Here is a 19354-nt window from a genome sequence, read left to right as displayed (position 1 = left end):
AATAGTTGGCTTCACTGGCATAGGTACAGCTGCTTCTCCTGTTCTGCCCTTGAATCTATAAAACCAAGCAGCTATCATGTGTGAGCATCATGTGCTTTTAACCCCATGCATAATGACGTTGATGCCGCTGGCATCATATATAGTTCTATCAGACGTGGGCTAGACTATATTACTATAGTCTCCCTGGCAACGAGCATGACGCCAGCGCCGGAGAGCGATATACTATTAATTATTCTGTTGGTATTGTAGCCAAGTGATTAACTGGCACCTTTTTGTCCCTTACCACCACTCCGTGACAAAAAAAAAATAGCCTACAATTCCTAAATATTATGTTTTGAGGATTATTTAAAAATAAATGATGGCCTACGTATACTGACTTACTTTATCAGTGCATTTTGGCTGAAAAAATATTTGAAATTGTATTGTTTTCTATTCTTTCACCAACTATGGTAAAAAAATATTATCTTATATAAAGCTTCTTATAATTTTATATTCCCTCAGCTGTACGTCCTGTTTTAGCGGTCTTCCTTTAGTTGCTGCTCGTGTGTAAGTGCTGAAGGTAGTCTTGACACCTTCACTGATGTACATGATGTTCTAGATGAACCATGCAATATCTTGTTCGCAGGAATGTTCAGAGGAGTGGGAAGTGGAAGTTGGATTTTTTAGGGAATCATGGAATTCCAGCTAACGGTCAGTCCAACTCATAATCTGATTTCACAGTTGAGTTACGATGCTTTCCTACAACTTTTATTCAATGAAATTCATTCCAGAATGAAAAAACTACAAAAATTTACAAAAAATATTTATCAAGTTTCACTGCAAATTTGGCTCACTGTAGGCAGTAAATTTCCGGGTAAAAGATTATAAACTATATTTTCCAGACACCATCGTGATAAAATGAGCAACTTTTCTTCAATAAATTTTCATGTACGTCGCACCGGTAAAAAGTTGGAATTTTTGGGGAATCATGGAATTCCAGCCAAACAGTCAGTCCAAATAAAAATCTGATTTCACAGTAGAGTTATAAGGATGCTTTCCTACAACTTTTATTCAATGAGTTTCATTCCAAAATGAAAAAAAAAAATAAATAAATAAATTGTTTTTTGAATTTCACTGCAACTTTGGCTCTTTGTAGGCACTAAATTTCCAGGTCAAAGATCATAAACTATATTTTACAGACTCCATTGTGAGAAAGTGAGCAACTTTTCTTCAATAATTTTTTCTGTACGTCACACCAATAAAAACTTGGAATTTTTTGGGAATCTTGGAATTCCAGCCAAATGTGACAACCTAAAATGAAATGGATTTCACAGCAGGGTGCGCCAGAAAATTTTCTATAATACACCTCTTGTGATGTTTTCTCAGTTTCAAAGTTCATTTTCCGCTGTCTTTTGTGTTCAGGGGGATCTCCCGAGAAAACCTTTTGCGGTCAAAGGGGGTTAAGGCAGTGTCTGTGTGTGTGTGTGTGTGTGTGTGTGTGTGTGTGTATTATAATTTGCTGCTAATAGAATAAAACATAATACTACTACATGTAAAGTCTTGGCAATTGATATGGTAATTCAGTAGACCAAGTATAATTTATGATAAGACTTTTGGTACATAATACAACACTAATACATCAGACTGATTTTTGTAATTCCCTAAATACAGAAAGTATTCTCTTCAGGGCTGAAATATGCTGTTGGTTGCTCTCTTGAATTACATTAAATAATCTTAGCTTTCCTTGTTGGCACTCTTGGCTGTACTGATGTAGGAGTTTCATGATGGCTTTCCTTTCTGAGTCAGCATGTGCATCAGTGGCTAAGGCACTACACATATCACTGTCCTTACTTTGCTCACTAACTTTACCACTTAACTCATGCTTCACATTTGACACAGACAACACTTCAGATGATGATGGAGTGGAATGTAGATGACTTTGTACATCAGTAACTGAAGACTCAGACGCTGGCACATTTTCTGGTGAAGACCCTGGGTGAATCATGTCCAGGGGAATGTACAGATGTTTGAGGCCAGGGGGAATCGGGTGGTCTGCTGGATAGTGCAGCTTGATAGTCCTAGTTGGGGTTATCCTGGCACTGTTTGACACTCAATTGATTTTGCATTTCCATTTTCAGTTATATTTAAAACTTCAACTTGCACTTTATTTCTGGGTGATTTACTAGCGCTCAAATGATCATCACTTTTTTGCACCGGGGGCTCAGCTTTTGTAGATTTTACACTGACTGGAGAACTCTCTCTTTTCCTTTTGACTCTCTCACCTGTTAACTCTGTATTGGTATCAGGAGAACTAGATCTCTTTACTTTGCCTCTCCCTCTGGTATGCTTTGGTCTTTTATTCTCAGTATTCTTTAAAAATACAGACTTATGTTTCATAATTTCGGGGACTTCTGAGTTTTCCTTTAGAGATGGTGCAGCTAGTTCTTCATTATCTTCCGGTTCATCAGTAAAACTTTGGGCAAGATGCTTTGCTTTACTGTTGCTCTTGGAAACATTTATTTGAACATAAGATGTGACATTCTCTGACGCATTATTTTTACAATCCTTCCCTATTTCATCATTTGATGTCTTGGTAATACTTTCTTGGTTCTCTATTTTTTTCTTTTTTGAACTCTGTGTCATGGCAATACTGTCAGTTTCAGGCAATGAAGGAACTTTTGCCATTTGATTTTCAGAAAATATTTGTTGTTGTTCACTTCTGATATTTGACTTATTCAGGTGCTGAGCATTTGGCTGCATTAAAAGGCAAGGTGACAACAAATGGATGAGATTGATCTGATTTGTGAACTGTCTGTAGCCACCTCTCCTGAAGGAAGACACAACATATTTCCACTGTTCTTCACACTGCTTTGTGCTCTTTTCATAGCCATGAGCCTTTAGTAATTCACTTGCAGCCATTGCAATAGCTTTGTCTTTTTTATCTAAACTTATCTGTTGAAGCTCCCAGTTGATAACAGCTTCTACGAGTATACAGACCTCTTCAAAACTCCAAGTGCTTACCTGCCCAAAAAAGGAACAATTGTGTATAGGTATTGCAGACATTAAGGTCAGAGGCTTGTCCAATGTATTAAAGAGATAAAAAAAAGCATATTTAACATGCAATACTTTTCCACTCAAAATTAAATATGAGAAGCAAAAAAGAAGTTACAATATTTACCATGACCAAATTTGCATAACAGTTTCTGCCCTCAAACATGGTGACGTTTATAATTCAATGCAGGCTGATATCAAGAGCAAATTTATATTTCACTACAAGTTGGCAATCAGATTTTTTTTTTAATAAGAAATGAAACAAAAAGCTCTTGACTCAGATTCCCTCTTGTAAAATATGTCCTTTTTCTCCCTTTGTGTACATATTCATTTTATATTTTTTGTAATGCATCTGACAATACTAAAATATCACCCTAAGTACACGTTAACTACTTTGTAAGTATTTTTCAAGGCAGAAATGTCTGTAGAACTTGTACCTGAACTAAATGCTTTCCACTCATGCACCAACTTCTTGTACTTCATGTGCATTTTTTTGTGTGCATTTCTAATCAATGATTCCATCCCCACAAGCATATGTGCAGGGGTTAAAAGAAGAAAGTAACAGACCCAGTAACTTGCAATAGCTTGTCAAGAAACATGTCAGCCACAAGCACTGCCGGGGGCATGCCGGGGTGTGTTACGACAGTGTTTCCTGCTCCTCTGACTGACTTTGATTTGTTTTACTTAATGTTTTTATATACAATTTTGGAGACTATCAAATAAAGATGGAAATCAGATAAATAGATGATTAATCATGAAGCCACGACACGACTTGAACTCTTTCAAGAGGAGGGTATCAGGACACCTCTCCTCCCGAAACTGACCTATCTTTCGGCCACCTCTTTGGATTCTTTTTAGGAGCAGCGAGTAGCGGGCTTTTTTTTATTAATGTTTACTTTTTTGTGCCCTTGAGCTGTCTCCTTTGCTGTAAAAAAAAAAAAAAAAAAAAAAAACTACAATATTTAGAGAATCTTCTATAATTGTTAAGAGAATTCACAATATCAGTTTTATCACATGTTTTAACATTTTTACATGCATGTTAATGTTAAAACTTTCTGATGGAATATATAAAAACTAACCTTCTCCCAACCAGAAATAGGAACAGCCAGAAGACCATATGCCACCAATGCTTTGGGGTTTTTCTGCCAGAGGTCCCCGAGGTGTACCTCATTCTGTACCTCTGTATTCCTTTCTGCAGCCTCATAATGGACCTCATGAAGATGGATTAGGAGTTCCCACACACTGCAAATTCACAAAGGATGACAATGAAAGATATGAATAAGTTATAAAATAAATCCAACTGAGACAGGACACTTAAATTCAAGGTTATCTAACTATTATATCAAGCTGGAGCACATACTACAGTACAGCAGGTGTGACATTTTTGCTCATCACTATTTGGTGAATAGTGTTCAAAGCAATTGTTTTAAGTTGCCAATTGATTCACAACCAAACTAAAGGATAGTGATCTACCAAATGCCAAACCATCACCTCAAACCACCATTATAAAGCTTCAAAGTGCTTTCATAATATGGCTGAAGACACTTACTTGAAGGACTTGAAGACTGGTGGCATGCACTGAAAATATTCATTCAGCTCCTGTGCCAAAAGCAGCAGGAGAGGCCTTCTTGGAACACCGTGACAGTGATGGCCTTTGATGCTCTTCAGTTTGCTAACGAGCACAGGCAATACTTGTGTTTTGTCCATTGAGATGTCTTGTTCATCAGCTGACTCTGCTAAATAAAGGCTAACTTCACTATACTCAAAATAAATGTAAAGCTTCTGTAACATATCCTTGCAAATGGGCATGCATATCTATTGGTAGAGCTCAATCTTTTTTTTTTTTTTTTTTTTTTACATCAAGGGAGATAGCTCAAGGGCAATAAAACAAAAAAGCAACAAAAAACCCCGCTAAGTGCTACTCCAATAAAAGTAAACAGAACAAGATGCCAAAAGAGAGGTCACTTTCGGGTGGAGAGGTATCCTGATACTCTCCTCTTGAAAGAATTCAGGTCGTAGGAAGGGGGCCAGACAGAGGATGGCTGTTTCAAAGTTTACCAGCAGAAGGGATAAAAGAATGGAGATGCTGGTTAACTCTAGCATAAAGGAGTTGGAAAGTATAGGGGTGAGCAAGAGTAGAAAGTCGAGTGCAGCGGGGCCATGGGAGGGGGGGAGGTATGCAGTTAGCAAGCTCAGAGAGCGATCAGAATGAAAACACCAGTAGAAAAAAAAAGATGCAACATTGCAGTAGATTTTAATAGGTAGGAGACTGTCAGTAAGAGGAGGGGAGTTGATGGAACGAAAAGCCTTAGACTCCACTCTGTCCAAGAGAGCTGTGTGTGGAGCCTGCCCACACGTGAGGCATACTCCATACGAGGGTGGACAAGGCCCTTATATATGGACAGCATCTGGGAGGGGGAAAAAACTGGCAGTGATGATACAGAACATCCAACCCTCAGGAAGCTGATTTAGTAAGAGTGGAGATATGAAGTTTCCAGTTAAGATTTTGAGTTAAGGATAGTCCAAGGATGTTTAGTGTAGTGTAGAAGAACTGAGATCTGGGTAATAATGATGATGATAATGAAAGCATTCAAAGTCCAAAAGAAGAATACTTGCCTTTTACAACTGCAAAATTTACATTATCACTGCCAAAGAGGTCTCTCAGCTTATAGTAGAATGGAGGTCGCCTCCGAGTTCTCATGCTGCATGTTTTGTTATGTTCGTGTGCTGCCTGGTAAGTTTCATAGAGATGATGAAAATTTTCTTGGGAGCTTTCAGAACAGTGGTTATATCCACTACTAGCCAGCAACTGACACACCTATGAAAAAAAAGTTTATTTATTACTGAAAGTTACTTTTACAGAACAGCTTTTGACAAAAATGGTAAAATTATACATTACTTAGACTTTAGATTTATGTAAATCATAGATAATAGTTTACCCTTTTAATGTTTAGTGGTTTGGAAGTTCCATATAACTATAACTATAACTAATACTGCCAGGAAAAGTGGCATATGATGTCTTCATCTTAAAGGGGTGAACAATTTATCTAAAAAGAATCAGGAGTTACAAAAGGATCCTAAAGTTACTTGCAGTTCTGGAGCAGCATGTTACCAACCCCTGAACAAAGGTTTAATATTTCATTAATATATTAATTCACAAAAACCCTAACACACAAGTTTTTCATGACAACCCTTCCCTGTATTGGTCCAAGAAATTGAGGGTCATGGATATAATGATGAATTTCTAATTAGTCTCAAACTTTAAGGATCAATCATACTTGTAAAAAAATATATTAATAGAGAATGTACAAGCAGCCTTACCACATCCCAATTAACCTCAGGCAAACTGCTCCACACTTCTCTGACAGTGAAGATCAATTCCATAGTCTCCTCTTTACTCCAGCCTTTGCCTTCTTCACTTGCCCACCATCTATCTGTGGCAATCAAACAATGACTTAGTTCATTCTGCTCAAATTTACATGTTAGTTTTGCAGCGAAATATTTATGCTGCTGCCTTTTAGAATATGATACTCAACCTACTACATTAATATGCATACACACAGGAACTCCACAAACCTCTTGGATCCAGCTGAGCATCATGGAAAACATGGAGTGACAAGATGGACCCCACCATGTCCTGGCACATTACAGACTTTGCTCCTTCAGCAGTGCCAAGGCGAGCATTGAAGGTCATCACACTCCTGTACTCCCGCCACAGCTGCAGCATAGAGCAATTATTTTAATTCACATGTCACAAGCTTCTAGGACTTGTTATGTAAAATTACACACAACTCCTTTTGCACAGTAATAATTAATGCAGTATAAAAATAATATTAATAGTTATCACTCATAAAAAGCTTACCTGAATAAATCTTTCGAAACACTTGTTTGGGTCAACCTTGTAGTGGTCACTCAGCCTGGATGCCACCTCCCTCCACAGAGGATGACCAATGCCAAGGATCGCCTCCACTTCTGCATCATCATGACACAAGAGCTTCCATTCCTTGATGACTCTTAGCATGGTGAGCAAGTTCTTCTCTGTCCACTGCACAGTTCCATATTCTACAAATGGTTAGGCTTTGTGGAAATAAAATTCATACTCCAAGTTCAAACAAGATGTTGGTATAATTTGTATCTAAAAATTATCAGTGATTCTGAGGAAATGAAAATGACAGACTTCCCATTTGTACCAGCAGAGAAAAGGTGGGAGGAGAGACTTCCTTGAACCCAGAGAAAAGAGGTTGGGAGAAGGCAAGTAAGGCAGTGCTCCTGAGTTCAATCTGTGTTCAGAAATGCACTAAAAGTAATAGGAATGGCCAATAAGACATATTCCTTGCGGGATGAGGTGTGGGTGAGGGGCTGCAATGAGCCTGAAGATTCCTCCCATGTCCTCTCTTACCACTACCTCTACCTCAGTAACACCAAAGAATTGTTCATCATTCTTTCATGGCATATTCTCTCCCTATCCACCACAAAACCAAAAGCATAATACATCATGTGCCATCTTCTCAAAGTTTTGTCCATCATTTATTAAGTACAGTACAGTGTATTCCTTGCACTGATTCAAAGATGGATGCAGACAGAAGTGAAAGGCCATTGTAAAAATTTACAAAGCACTCTGGGGATTTAAAAGATTCTCATTTAAGCTTTTAAACGAGTAAATATTTTCATCATAACATTATGTAAGGCAAATCAGGGACATACTTACTTGGCTGAGGGTTGCTTTTAGGGTTTGTATTTCTTCCTTTACTTTTGATAGTAGGAGAACTTTCTACATTAGAGATTCCTTTCCCTGAAAATATAAAGTCTGTGTCATCTAACAGTACCCATCTCTTCATTTGTTATTAAATATTTTGATATTCTCTTGAAATAAATAAGTACTGAAAAACATACCTGATATCAACTTCAGGAAGTTCAAATGACAACCCAGGATGGTGTGGCACTCCACAAACTTTGCATCAAGGGAGGAATCTTCTATTGCTTCACTTAAGATCCGAGCCAACTGCAAAGTGCAACAGTAACCATAAGGTGCATACTGATGGTCTGTCATATTCTATGCTTCATAAGTTTTCTCGCACCATTTTAAGTGCATGATATTAATGAGAACAAACATGTGAAAACCATTATTATGCTTTAAAATGCACAATTTCAACTAAGGAAAATATGTCGAAATATGTCATCAAGCATAAGGAATTTCCCAAAATTTTCAGTGCTCATAATTTATATTTCTGGCTTTTCCCTTGCCACATTCAGCACCTTAGTTTCACTTCATTGCCACAGTCATCTTTATGGTCTCCAAACATCTGAAAACAATTCAGCCCGAGTACTGACAATAACATAAGACTTGTCACGTACACACTTGACGGAGGGTGTTGGATGAATTATCTCATTGCGCTTGAGGAACATCTTCAGGTCCACAAGCCAGGCAGGGATGTGCTCCCTCTGTATCTTGCCATCCTCTTCTTTCAGCTCCTTCAGTTTTGAGATGGCAGCACTCAACACTGCTAAGCGGCTCTCTGGTGTTTCTGTGGAAGATATTTATACTTTCTTTCAAGCGGTAAGTAGAATATATGCAGCTTTCAAACAGGTGGTGGCTGTGTGGTTAGCGTGCCAGTGTCACATTCAGGAGCTCCAGGAGGGACGCGAGTTCGAATCCTGGCTGCCGCACAGCTGGGATTTTTCAGTTACTGCCGAATGGCCAAAGATTACCCACATGCTGCCCTGAAGACCACCCATTAACCCAGACTCTAGATTACCTCTCCAAAGAGAGGCTCAAAGATGAGCTTCGGGGGGCAGCATGAGCCAAAACAACATGGCGCCGCTATAAACACTCGCCTGCACCAGAACGGGCTGGGTTGACCATCAGGCCCCATCGGGAACAAGCCTACCGGCGCAATAGGCCGCGACGTAAAAAGAAAAAAAAAATATTATCATGACTTTGAATCTTTAATAAGAAGCTTCCTGGGTATTAATAATATGTAAGGTTATTTCCCAGTTAACTAGCTAAATGAAATACTTCATTAGGAGTGTATGCAAAATAAAATTATTGTATGGATTTTTTTATACATTTACCCAAAATTATGGATATACCCTAAAAGAGAATATTACATCAGACAGCAAGTGATAGTCTAGCAAGATGTTTTACATTCTTAATTTTGTTTTTTTCCAACTTTATCACCGTTTTTTTAAATTTTCATAGTCATTGGATTTTGAGTCTGATGTCTTTTTCTTACCAAAAGTTTGTATGGTTTTCAATTGGGACCAATACCTCCCAGTGTGCACAGAAAAAAAGACAATCTGTGTATGAATATCAGCAATATGTCCTGCTGAAATAAATATTATGCCCTGTCAAAAAAAGTCAGATGAAATTTCCTTTTTCCCAGTTAAAATTTTGTTTTCTTCAACCACTCCTACACATCACTAAACCTACCGATAAATTTTGGTTGAGACACCACAGCATCTACTTCTGCCATCTTGTCCATGTATGGGAAGGGCTTAATCATTTCTTTATTACGCCTGATGGTCCTCAGCCTATTGGTGTACAGCTGTCTCAGCAACGAGTAGTACAAGCGACACTCTTCTCCAGTGTACCTGCAATAAACACAACCGTCGTTCAGGCAATACTTGCAGGTATTGTAGCTTTGTTGTTGGTGTCATACAAGTGTTTCTGTAACACATAACACTTACCTGTAACCATAGTCAGCAAGGTCTTTACTGATCACTTCAAACAGCCCAGAATTTTTAACTCCTTCTTGGCGGTGATGAATAACGAAATCTAACAGAAGATGTGCAGCTCTGTGGCTCCAATAAGAGACTAACTGGTCATTGGTCGTGGGTGAGGCCTCCTGAGTAAAGCCCAACGTTGATTCTGTTTCCTCCAGGAGCTGCATTTCGGCAACAAAAGGGAAAGGGTTCTGGCTGCGGTATCCTCGGCGCAGAACAGCAAAATGCTCCTCAATCTGAAATAAAAGCGTGAACTTCATACCATTGTACTTTAGACAGACGATAAACCTGAAATAATTCATAATACGAGGTCTTGGGAATTATTCATATTTAAAGAAACATTTACATATAAATCAATGAGGTAAAAAAAAAAAAAAAAAAAAAAAAAAGCAAAATACCTCATAGCATTGTTTTCTGTCATTTGTGGCATTCATGTATGCCTTTGCTAATTGCAGCCATAATTCTTCCATGGGCTGATGCTCCCCATTTGAAATATGAGAAACCAGGATTTGTGGATAAAGCTGCAGCAGTGTGCGGGACTGATCTTCACTCCACATCAATTGAGCGTTAACTGTGAAGAAAAAAGGTGTTTAGTGCACAAAATTTTCAATGTTGATGATTATGCAGTCAAACCTTGATAAGTCAGACATTTTCATCCAAATTCTGAATTATTAAAGGTTTACTGTAATAATGATAATAATGATAGTCATAATAATAGAAAAATAATTAATAATAATAATAATAATAATAATAATAATAATAATAATAATAATAATAATAACAATAATAATAATAATAATAATAATAATAATAATAATAATAATAATAATAATAATAATAATAATAATAATAATAATAATAATAATAATAATAATAATAATAAGTAATATGGATAATAACAATGATAATGAAGATAAAAATGATGATTCAGTGTGGCTGGATTCTTACCTTGTCTCATTCTTATGGTGTTTGTCTTTTCCATTTTGATTGAGGATCTGTCGTGCGGCCAAAAGTTGTAGATATTATAAATCTGAAAAAAAAATCAATAAATTAATTTTGAAGTACAAATAGTACAAATACACAAATAAATTACACTAATACATACATCATCATCATCATCATTTCGTTTAACGTCAGTTTTCACTCTTCCTGAGCCGTTGGACGCTTTATGGCTCTCCTCCATTCTATTCTGTCTTCTGCCCGATGATCATCCAATCCCATCAATGCCAAGTTTTCTGTATACACCTTCTCCATGTTTTCCTAGGTCTACCAACTGGTCTCCTTCCTTGCTTCTACCTCTAATCTCTCCAAAACTCCCAGCACTGTATCCTCCCCTGCTCTCTTTACATGTCCAAACCATCTGAGTCTTTCCCTTCTGAGAACTGTTTCCAGGTCCTCTACTCCACATCTGTTAGCTACATCTGCACTGGACACCCTGTCTTGCCACCTGATCCCCGCCATATACGTCAGCATTCTGCAATCACTTGCTCTCAATACCTCCATCAATTTTCTAGTTAGAGCCCATGTTTCTGCTCCATACAACATCACTGATACACTAATACATACACACTATAACACTAATACATACATGAAAACCTTTTACTATACTAGAGGGAAATCTTTGCACTTACCTCAGACAACATTTCGTGGTGCTTGCATTCTCGCCGTATGGTGCCTGGCTGGGAGTTGTGCTGCTCGGACAGGGAAAATTGTTTGGTCAGCTCATAGAAGCGTACTCGCACCTTTTCAGGGGTTGAACTGTGGCCATCCTCCTCTAATTTCTGTCAAGATATAATAATGCTATATTACATCTGTTACTTGTGTTTTCCTTCATATTTTGTAGGCACTCCATAAAATGTATTCCCAGTGAGAGCATAGGATTACAAACATATTTATTGCTATTATCATTGTTACTAATGCTGATGTAGTTGTTATTTTCATTATTTTTCAAGATTGCAGCTGAATGTCAATTGGCTTAAAGTGAGAGTTAGATAGCCAAATTTGTGGGGAAGAAACATGAAATGTTTTTGCTAACTCTGAATTTGCAAAACCGTCACTAAACTATAGAGCTTGAAATGTAAATATCAAGAAAATCCATGATAGTACTCACTTGCACTATTTCCTTCCACAGAATACTGTTATCAACATGGTCGTTGTTGAAGCGATACACTCTCTCATGGTAGTAAGTCAGCAGATTCCTCTCCATCGCCACAGTCCACTTTTCTGAAGTACAATGAGAATTTCTAACCCAGACCACCCGGTCAATAAGAGTAGCCTTGTGACTCCTAAAATACAGAAATTGGATAGTGATGGGCTAAGAATTTAACTTGTCCATACCTACCACACCCTCAAAAACTAGGTTACTTTGTGTGTGTGTGTGTGAAAGTGAAAACATGAATGTGATTGGGTCAATAATTTTTTTCTTTCTTTTTATATTATAGTATCAGGGAACAAGTATAGGAAAAGCTTTGATGTTTCAATTTGTTTAGGTCCTTATTTGTCTTCCTAATAATCATAAAAATATACATATATAGAAATGCATCACATACTTGTCATTGTCTTTGGTGTCTTTCCACGTTTCTCCATGATTTTCAGCCACTTTGAGTTGCGTTCTGGAACATAATTGAATATTCGCTCAATATGGTCCTTGAAGGCTATCGTTATGGGTTCATTGTGGGGCCGAGCGTTATGCTCCACCATTCTCTGGTAGAGAGTCACTAGATTACTCCAGCGGCCTTGAACTTGGTCGGGGGTGTACCTGCAGTGAGGGAAATAACTTGTGATGTAAAAGCTGCAACAAGTTAAAAATTTATCTCAGTCACTCCATGTTAGTGCAGATTTACATTACTTACTTGTATCCATGTGAGGCCAGCACCTGCCTGATGTGCTCCCACACCTTGATCCTCATGCGAGTTCCTCCATTCTGACCAAGTGGTTTACCGCCATTGGCTTCAAGCTGTCGTATCAGCAGAAGGGTGGCCGGCCGGTCCCAAACACCTTCAAAGCAGCCATAGTTGATTGTGAGTATGTAAAATATTTGAAGTGGTTTCTAACTAATCTACCATGATCCCATTTAATTTCTATTTCTGTATATAGGATTAAGAACTACAAAAATAACCAGTCCATTTTTTTGTTTTCCAGCTACACTAGAAATTTCAACAAGATTCACTAACAGATGTCTATCAATAAGATAATACCAAGATATTTAACAGCATTATAAGAAATCCAACCCCACAACCAATAAGCAAGTGCCAATCACTAATACCAATACTGTACATCTTAGATCAATCTTAATTTCTAAATACTCATACTTACCAAAGAGAACATTTAGTTCATCAAAGAATTGGCACGTTTTTCGTGTGTTATGCATGTCATTATGATTGACAGTGTTCCTATATTTTTTACACAGCTCTCGCCACCGCATGCGAATCTGGGGAAGTATTCAAGCCTTGAGCACACATTAAATAATTCACCAAACTATACATAATTTTTTTTTCTGAAAACTACATAACAGAAACTGGCTGAGCACACTGATCTGCTTCTGGTTCATTAAACAAATTCTGGAGGAACAATAAGTAGGCGGTATGTTTTCATGATCAGCAGGTATTATTTGGATAATGTATCAATGTCACATTCAACTCAAGTTAATTAGGAAAGATTCATATTAAGTTGACATTGAGTCATTAAATATGGTGCCACATCAAATAAATAGATAGTTTTGAGGTAGTTTGCCTTCAATTGACACACTATTAAAAGTGAAAGTAGGGATGTCCAATAATCATGCTGCTGACGCTGCCAAAATTACCTGCAACACTGTGAACTGGTGCCCTGCCTCTGCCAGCTTGTAGCGGATCATCTCCCATGCCTCTGTTCTCTTGCACTCTTTGTCTAAAATGAAATAAGCTTTTGGGTATTCACCAAGAAGCTGTATGAGAAGTCGACTGGATTTATTATCCCATGGACCTGAAACAAAAAAAAAGACTCTTGACATTCCTAGATTTGGCCAGCAATGGAGATTAGCTTCCATACTAGTAAGGTATCTATGTTGTATAAGATTATTTAATTAACGTGACAAGTGAACATATGATCTATATTAAGTGAGTGTTGTCTATTTACACTTAATCCCTTAAGATACCTATTCAGACCTTTTATTGCACCATAGCTGCTGTTACTAGACCATCCCAAAGCTAGGGTGTGTTTAATGGTTCATATGCACTATGTCCATTAGTATCTATAAATGGATGATAATACTTTAGGAAATTCAACTGAAGTATAAAGATTACATAGTGTCTAGAAAAAGATTGATAAAAATTCTTTCCCTTAGGTATGAGAATGAATTAGAAGAGCACACACACCCTTATTGTAATGTATTAAATCTACAATCACTGATCTTATCACTTTTTTTTATCTATCTATCTATCTATATATATATTCATTTTTTATTTTTTACAACAAAGGAGACAGCTCAAGGGCACAAAAAAAGTAAACAATAATAAAAAATGCCCGCTACTCGCTGCTCACAAGAAGAATCTAAAGAGGTGGCCGAAAGAGAGGTCAATTTCGGGAGGAGAGGTGTCCAGATACCTTTCTCTTGAAAGAGTTCAAGTCGTAGGCAGGTGGAAATACAGAAGAAGGAAGATTGTTCCAGAGTTTACCAGCGTGAGGGATGAAAGAGTGAAGATGCTGGTTAACTCTTGCATAAGGGGTTTGGACAGTACAGGGATGAGCATGAGTAGAAAGTTGCATGCAGCAGGGCCGCAGGAGGGGGGGAGGCATGCAGTTAGCAAGTTCAGAAGAGCAGTCAGCATGAAAATATTGTTAGAAGATAGAAAGAGAGGCAACATGGCGGCAGAAATTAAGAGGTAGAAGACTATCAGTAAGAGGAGGAGAGCTGATGAGACGAAAAGCCTTAGACTCCACTCTGTCCAAGAGCTGTGTGAGTGGAGCCCCCCCACACGTGAGATGCATACTTCATACGAGGGCGGACAATGCCCCTGTATATGGATAGCAACTGTGCAGGGGAGAAGAACTGGCGGAGACGATACAGAACGCCCAACCTCAAGGAAGCTGATTTAGTGAGAGAAGAGATGTGAAGTTTCCAGTTAAGATTTTGAGTTAAGGATAGACCGAGGATGTTTAGTGTTGAAGATGGTGACAGATGAGTGTTGTCGAAGAATAGGGGATAGGTGTTTGGAAGATTGTGTCGAGTTGATAGGTGGAGAAATTGGGTTTTTGAGGCATTGAAGGACACAAGGTTCCTTTTACCCCAATCGGAAATGATAGTAAGGTCTGAGGTTAAGCGTTCTGCAGCCTCCAGCCTGGAGTCATGTAATTCCTGTTGAGAGGGTCTTCTGTTGAAAGAAGTTGAATAATGCAGAGTGGAGTCATCAGCGTATGAGTGGATAGGACAGTTTGTTATGGAAAGAAGATCATTGATGAATAACAGGAAGAGAGTGGGTGATAGGACAGAGCCCTGTGGAACACCACTGTTAATAGGTTTATGAGAAGAACAGTGACCGTCTACCACAGCAGAGATAGAACGGCCGGAAAGGAAACTGGAGATAAAGGAACAGAAAAGGATAGAATCCGAAAGAGAGCAGTTTAGAAAGCAAAGACTTGTTCCAGACTCTATCAAAGGCTTTCGATATGTCTAGTGCAACTGAGAAAGTTTCACTGAAACAGCTAAGAGAGGATGACCACGAATCAGTTAAGAGAACAAGAAGATTGCCAGTAGAACGCCCCTTGCAGAACCCATACTGGCGATTAGATAGAAGGTTAGAAGTGGAAAGGTGTTTTTTTTTTCAAGGAAACAAGGAACCTAAAAAAAAAAAAAAAAAACATTGAGGCTGCTCTTGCAAATAGTGTGTAGTAAAAGAGCTCAAAAACATGAGTACAAAGATGAACAAGGATGAACGAAAAAGACAAAGGCAGCCAACAAACCTAGGCGGTGGCTGTAGGGAGCATCATGACGCACTCGCCTGCCGAACGTGTTGTCCTTCATGAGGCGGTTGAGGTACACAGGATTGTCATACATGTAAAGGTTGGTGGTTGGGATCTCCACGGCCTCCAATGCCACATTTTCTTCCAACTGTTCACATTCTTCAACTGTGTGATCCAGGATGGGGTTCACCTGGGGATCCTCAACACCTTCACTCACAGCCTCTAGCTGGGCCTCGGGGACAGGGTTCACTTGTGGTGTTATAGTACGCTTCATTCTCTCCCCAAGAATGCTGGCCACTGCTTCCTCCATAGCTGCTTCTGACTCTCCAGCCTCCCACACTCCTGCCGACAAAGGGAGCATTAAGTACACATCTCAATAAATGTGAAAAGCTGGATATTATGGCAGTGATTCATTATCTGTCTGCTAATTTAAGGATACTATCAGGTAACAGTTAATCTAGCATATCATGACACCTTAAACAACTTTTGGGAAATGTGTTCAAAAGAATTCACCAAGATTCAACATAAATGATTAAGGCAATTAGTTATAGCAGTTTCCTTGAGAGTATCTGGTAATTTTTTGGCTGAAAACTGAAAAGAAACAAAGACTGCACCTATATGCACACATTCCGTGGACTGTGGCACATCCAAGACTGAGGTGGAGGGCTCGCTGTCTCCCACAGCCTCTGTTGCAACATCCTCTACCTTATCCACTTCAGCTACTTGACAATGATGAGCATTGAAGTCTTCTGTGGTTGGAAACAACAGGAAACACTCCCACACATGAAGGAAGTTTCCTGTGAAGAGAACAGAAGAATGACTTACTCAGAATCTTCAACTGAATATTACCTCCAGATTTACACAACTCCCAGAGAGATGAAACACCTTTCATGGTACGGGATTTACTTTCTTTTGACTCCATGCCTTTCATGACTTTAAGAATGAGCTGCACCTAACACAAAGGCTGAAACCAAGAAGAGGCACCAGCATGCTAACCAGAAGTGTTTTAATTAATATCATAATTAGACAGCTGTATAGCATGTAGTTTTACTTTACATTATCTGCCAACCATCTGCCTACCTCTTCCAATTTACCCAAATAGGTATGGTTTTTGCAAATATCAAAAGTGATTTTTCACCAGTGTGTGCCCCCATCTAGATATTTACTTTTGTTTACAGAAAAAAACCTGTCACAATGAACATTAAATTTTAGGTACACTAAAACAAGAACCATAGCTAAGGCATCCTCTAATGCCACCTGGACCTAATCCAAACCTAGTCTGACTACACAAATCCAACCCTGAATCTGATCTAATCTTAGCCTCACCCCTGACCTTTAGCTAATACTAACATTAACCCTTTCATGCACCATGACGCGAGTCGCATCAAAATGGAATCATTTATGTGAGTTTTTTACTCAAATTGCGTAAATAAAAAGAAATGTAAAATTCGCCTAAAAATAAAGTATCTTTCAGAATCGCATCAAAATATTTTGAGCCAAAGATCCAAGCTAGACCTATAAAATAAACTAACAGTCAACTCTCTCGTGCCGTTGGATTTGAAGTGATAATTGCCTGTGGCTTAGTTGCCTCTCAGCAGGCAGCCTGTGAGCGCAGACTGTCGCTCCTTTAAATTGTGTCCGGAGCCTGGTAAGCCTAGATTACAGTTGTCAGATGAAATTTATTCCTACTTCCGATGTAAAGTGATTGTGCTGTGATACAATATTTTGTTTTATATTCGCAGGGACCAGTAACTGTTACTATTAGAAAATATGGCTAAGAAATTATCAAGTGAAGAGATTTTGAGACCCATTTGTACAGAGCATGATGATGATTCTCATGAAAGTGATGGTGATGATGGAAAAAGTGAAAAAAACTCCATCAGAGAGAGTTAAGGAGAGAGACTTAGTGGTATTATTATGATTATTATTGCATCTGGCAAAGTTCTTCCAGACAGCAAATAGGTGCACTAATAGTCATATTTGTTATTATTATCAAAACTCTGTTCCAGACAAAATTGACTTCTATTTTGACCGCCTTGACCTGCCCGTTGTGCTTTGTTTGCTGCCCTTGAGACGTTTCTTCTACTGGAGAGAACAGAATAAATAGAGAAATATAGTTTTCCTCCATTTTTTCAAGAACTACGGGTCGTATGAAAATTTCAATGATAACGTTGGAATCCTCATAAAAATCCCCTTTTATTGGCATATACATCATAAAAAGTCAACTCAGGAGGTTTCAAGCTACGAGGTGGTGAAGGTATGCATTTCTCATTTATCTTTACTCAATGTTTTTTTTCAGAGTCAGTAAACTACGCTATTTATTTGCATTTTTTTTTTTTTCTTTCATAAGGCAGAATAATCTTTTACAAAACCAATGAGCCCCAGACGGCTGTCGCAGTGGAAAGAGAAACTTATTAAACTATTGGTTTGTGAAAGGGTTAAACTAACTTATCTAATTTAATCCAATTATTTTTGAAGAATTCTCAACCTTGACATGAGCACAGAAATAATTACTAATGAAAAAACTTCCTGAAGGTTTATAGGTTTTGTATGGTTGGCCTAAATCATTGAGGGGTCAGTGGGGAATGAAGCCCACCCCAGTTGGTTAGTTTAGGTTAGAAATGTTAGGTATAATTAAATCTATAAATGCTTGTGATTTTCTTACTATGCTTTGGGCTATTGGCAAACCAGATTGGGGGGATAATTTTTGCACTGGGTCCCGTGGGTCTTCTCCTCCCTGCCACACTGCCACACAGCCCGAACACCTATTTCTTCTTTCATATGTTACCTATAGCCAACATACGAGAGAAAATGATATGTGTTGGGACTGTGAACCCTGTGTGGCAGAGCAGCGGGGAGGAGAGGACCCACGGGAGCCAATGCCAAAATGATCCTGCCAATCTGGTTTGCCTATAATTTAGCAATGGTGAGCCTCGGGTTTTGGCTGCTTTGGGCATGGGGCCACTTTCACAGTTTACCATGATGAGTGAACCAATGCCAAAGATTTAAACTTACAAAGCCACTGTGTTGGACTGTGAAATTGGCTCTAGTTTGATGGCGACGCCCAGGCCTCCTGTATTTTTATCTAGTGTAATCTTATAATGCAAAACTGCCATGTTACTGTGTGTCTTCCCTCACCACAACTTCCTCCGGCACTTCCTCATACTCGTGGGGCTCCGCGGCGCTGCTGGGGCTCGCCATCGTCAGGCCGCCTGGGTGTGCGCGCCGCCCTCCCGCCCGCCTCAGACTTCTTCCTCAGCGCTTCAGAGGGCAGGGCAATTCATGGAGCCACGGCCCCTACAGCCCTGGAGGTGCGGGCGGTTCGGCAGCGCTTGTTATGTGATGCCGCGCCTCTGGGTGGCCGTGTGCGGGAGGACTCGTGGAGCGGGGGGCGTCAGGCTCTGGCAGGGCAACAATAACAAACGACGCCTTCTTTACGGCGCACTAATGGAGGAGTCTTCTTCTTCTTGTGAGCTGTCCCGCTTAGTATCGCGTCTTAGGTCCTCATTGGTGCTTCTTCACACTTAGATATTTCACTACACACTCTTAATTACTTCATTCCTCACACGCATACACTTCACTCTACACTGGGTTCTGTTTTTATGTACACTCTGCTTCCACCGACTTTTGCTTTTCTGTTTTATTTTCCTTTACTTTCTTC

The 19354-nt window shown here is 38.9% G+C and overlaps 1 protein-coding gene across 1 annotated transcript; it reads right to left on the bottom strand.

Moving 5' to 3' along the window:
• Nucleotides 1-492: 492 nt before the first annotated feature.
• Nucleotides 493-19266, bottom strand: LOC127004042 (uncharacterized). The gene is given in 25 exon segments (XM_050871271.1): nt 493-2070; nt 2073-3000; nt 4110-4272; nt 4580-4763; nt 5647-5848; nt 6352-6464; nt 6607-6748; nt 6893-7092; nt 7739-7822; nt 7924-8032; nt 8386-8555; nt 9461-9621; nt 9718-9989; nt 10152-10324; nt 10702-10783; nt 11385-11534; nt 11864-11976; nt 12303-12511; nt 12606-12750; nt 13069-13183; nt 13559-13716; nt 15694-16035; nt 16308-16469; nt 16472-16490; nt 18832-19266. Coding segments are annotated over 25 exon segments (4911 nt in total). The 5' UTR covers nt 18895-19266; the 3' UTR covers nt 493-1618.
• Between the last annotated feature and the right edge of the window lie 88 nt (nt 19267-19354).

Source organism: Eriocheir sinensis, chromosome 27 (assembly GCF_024679095.1).
Source record: "Eriocheir sinensis breed Jianghai 21 chromosome 27, ASM2467909v1, whole genome shotgun sequence".
NCBI classification, from domain to species: domain Eukaryota; kingdom Metazoa; phylum Arthropoda; class Malacostraca; order Decapoda; family Varunidae; genus Eriocheir; species Eriocheir sinensis.
This window is presented reverse-complemented; position numbering and strand designations above follow the sequence as displayed.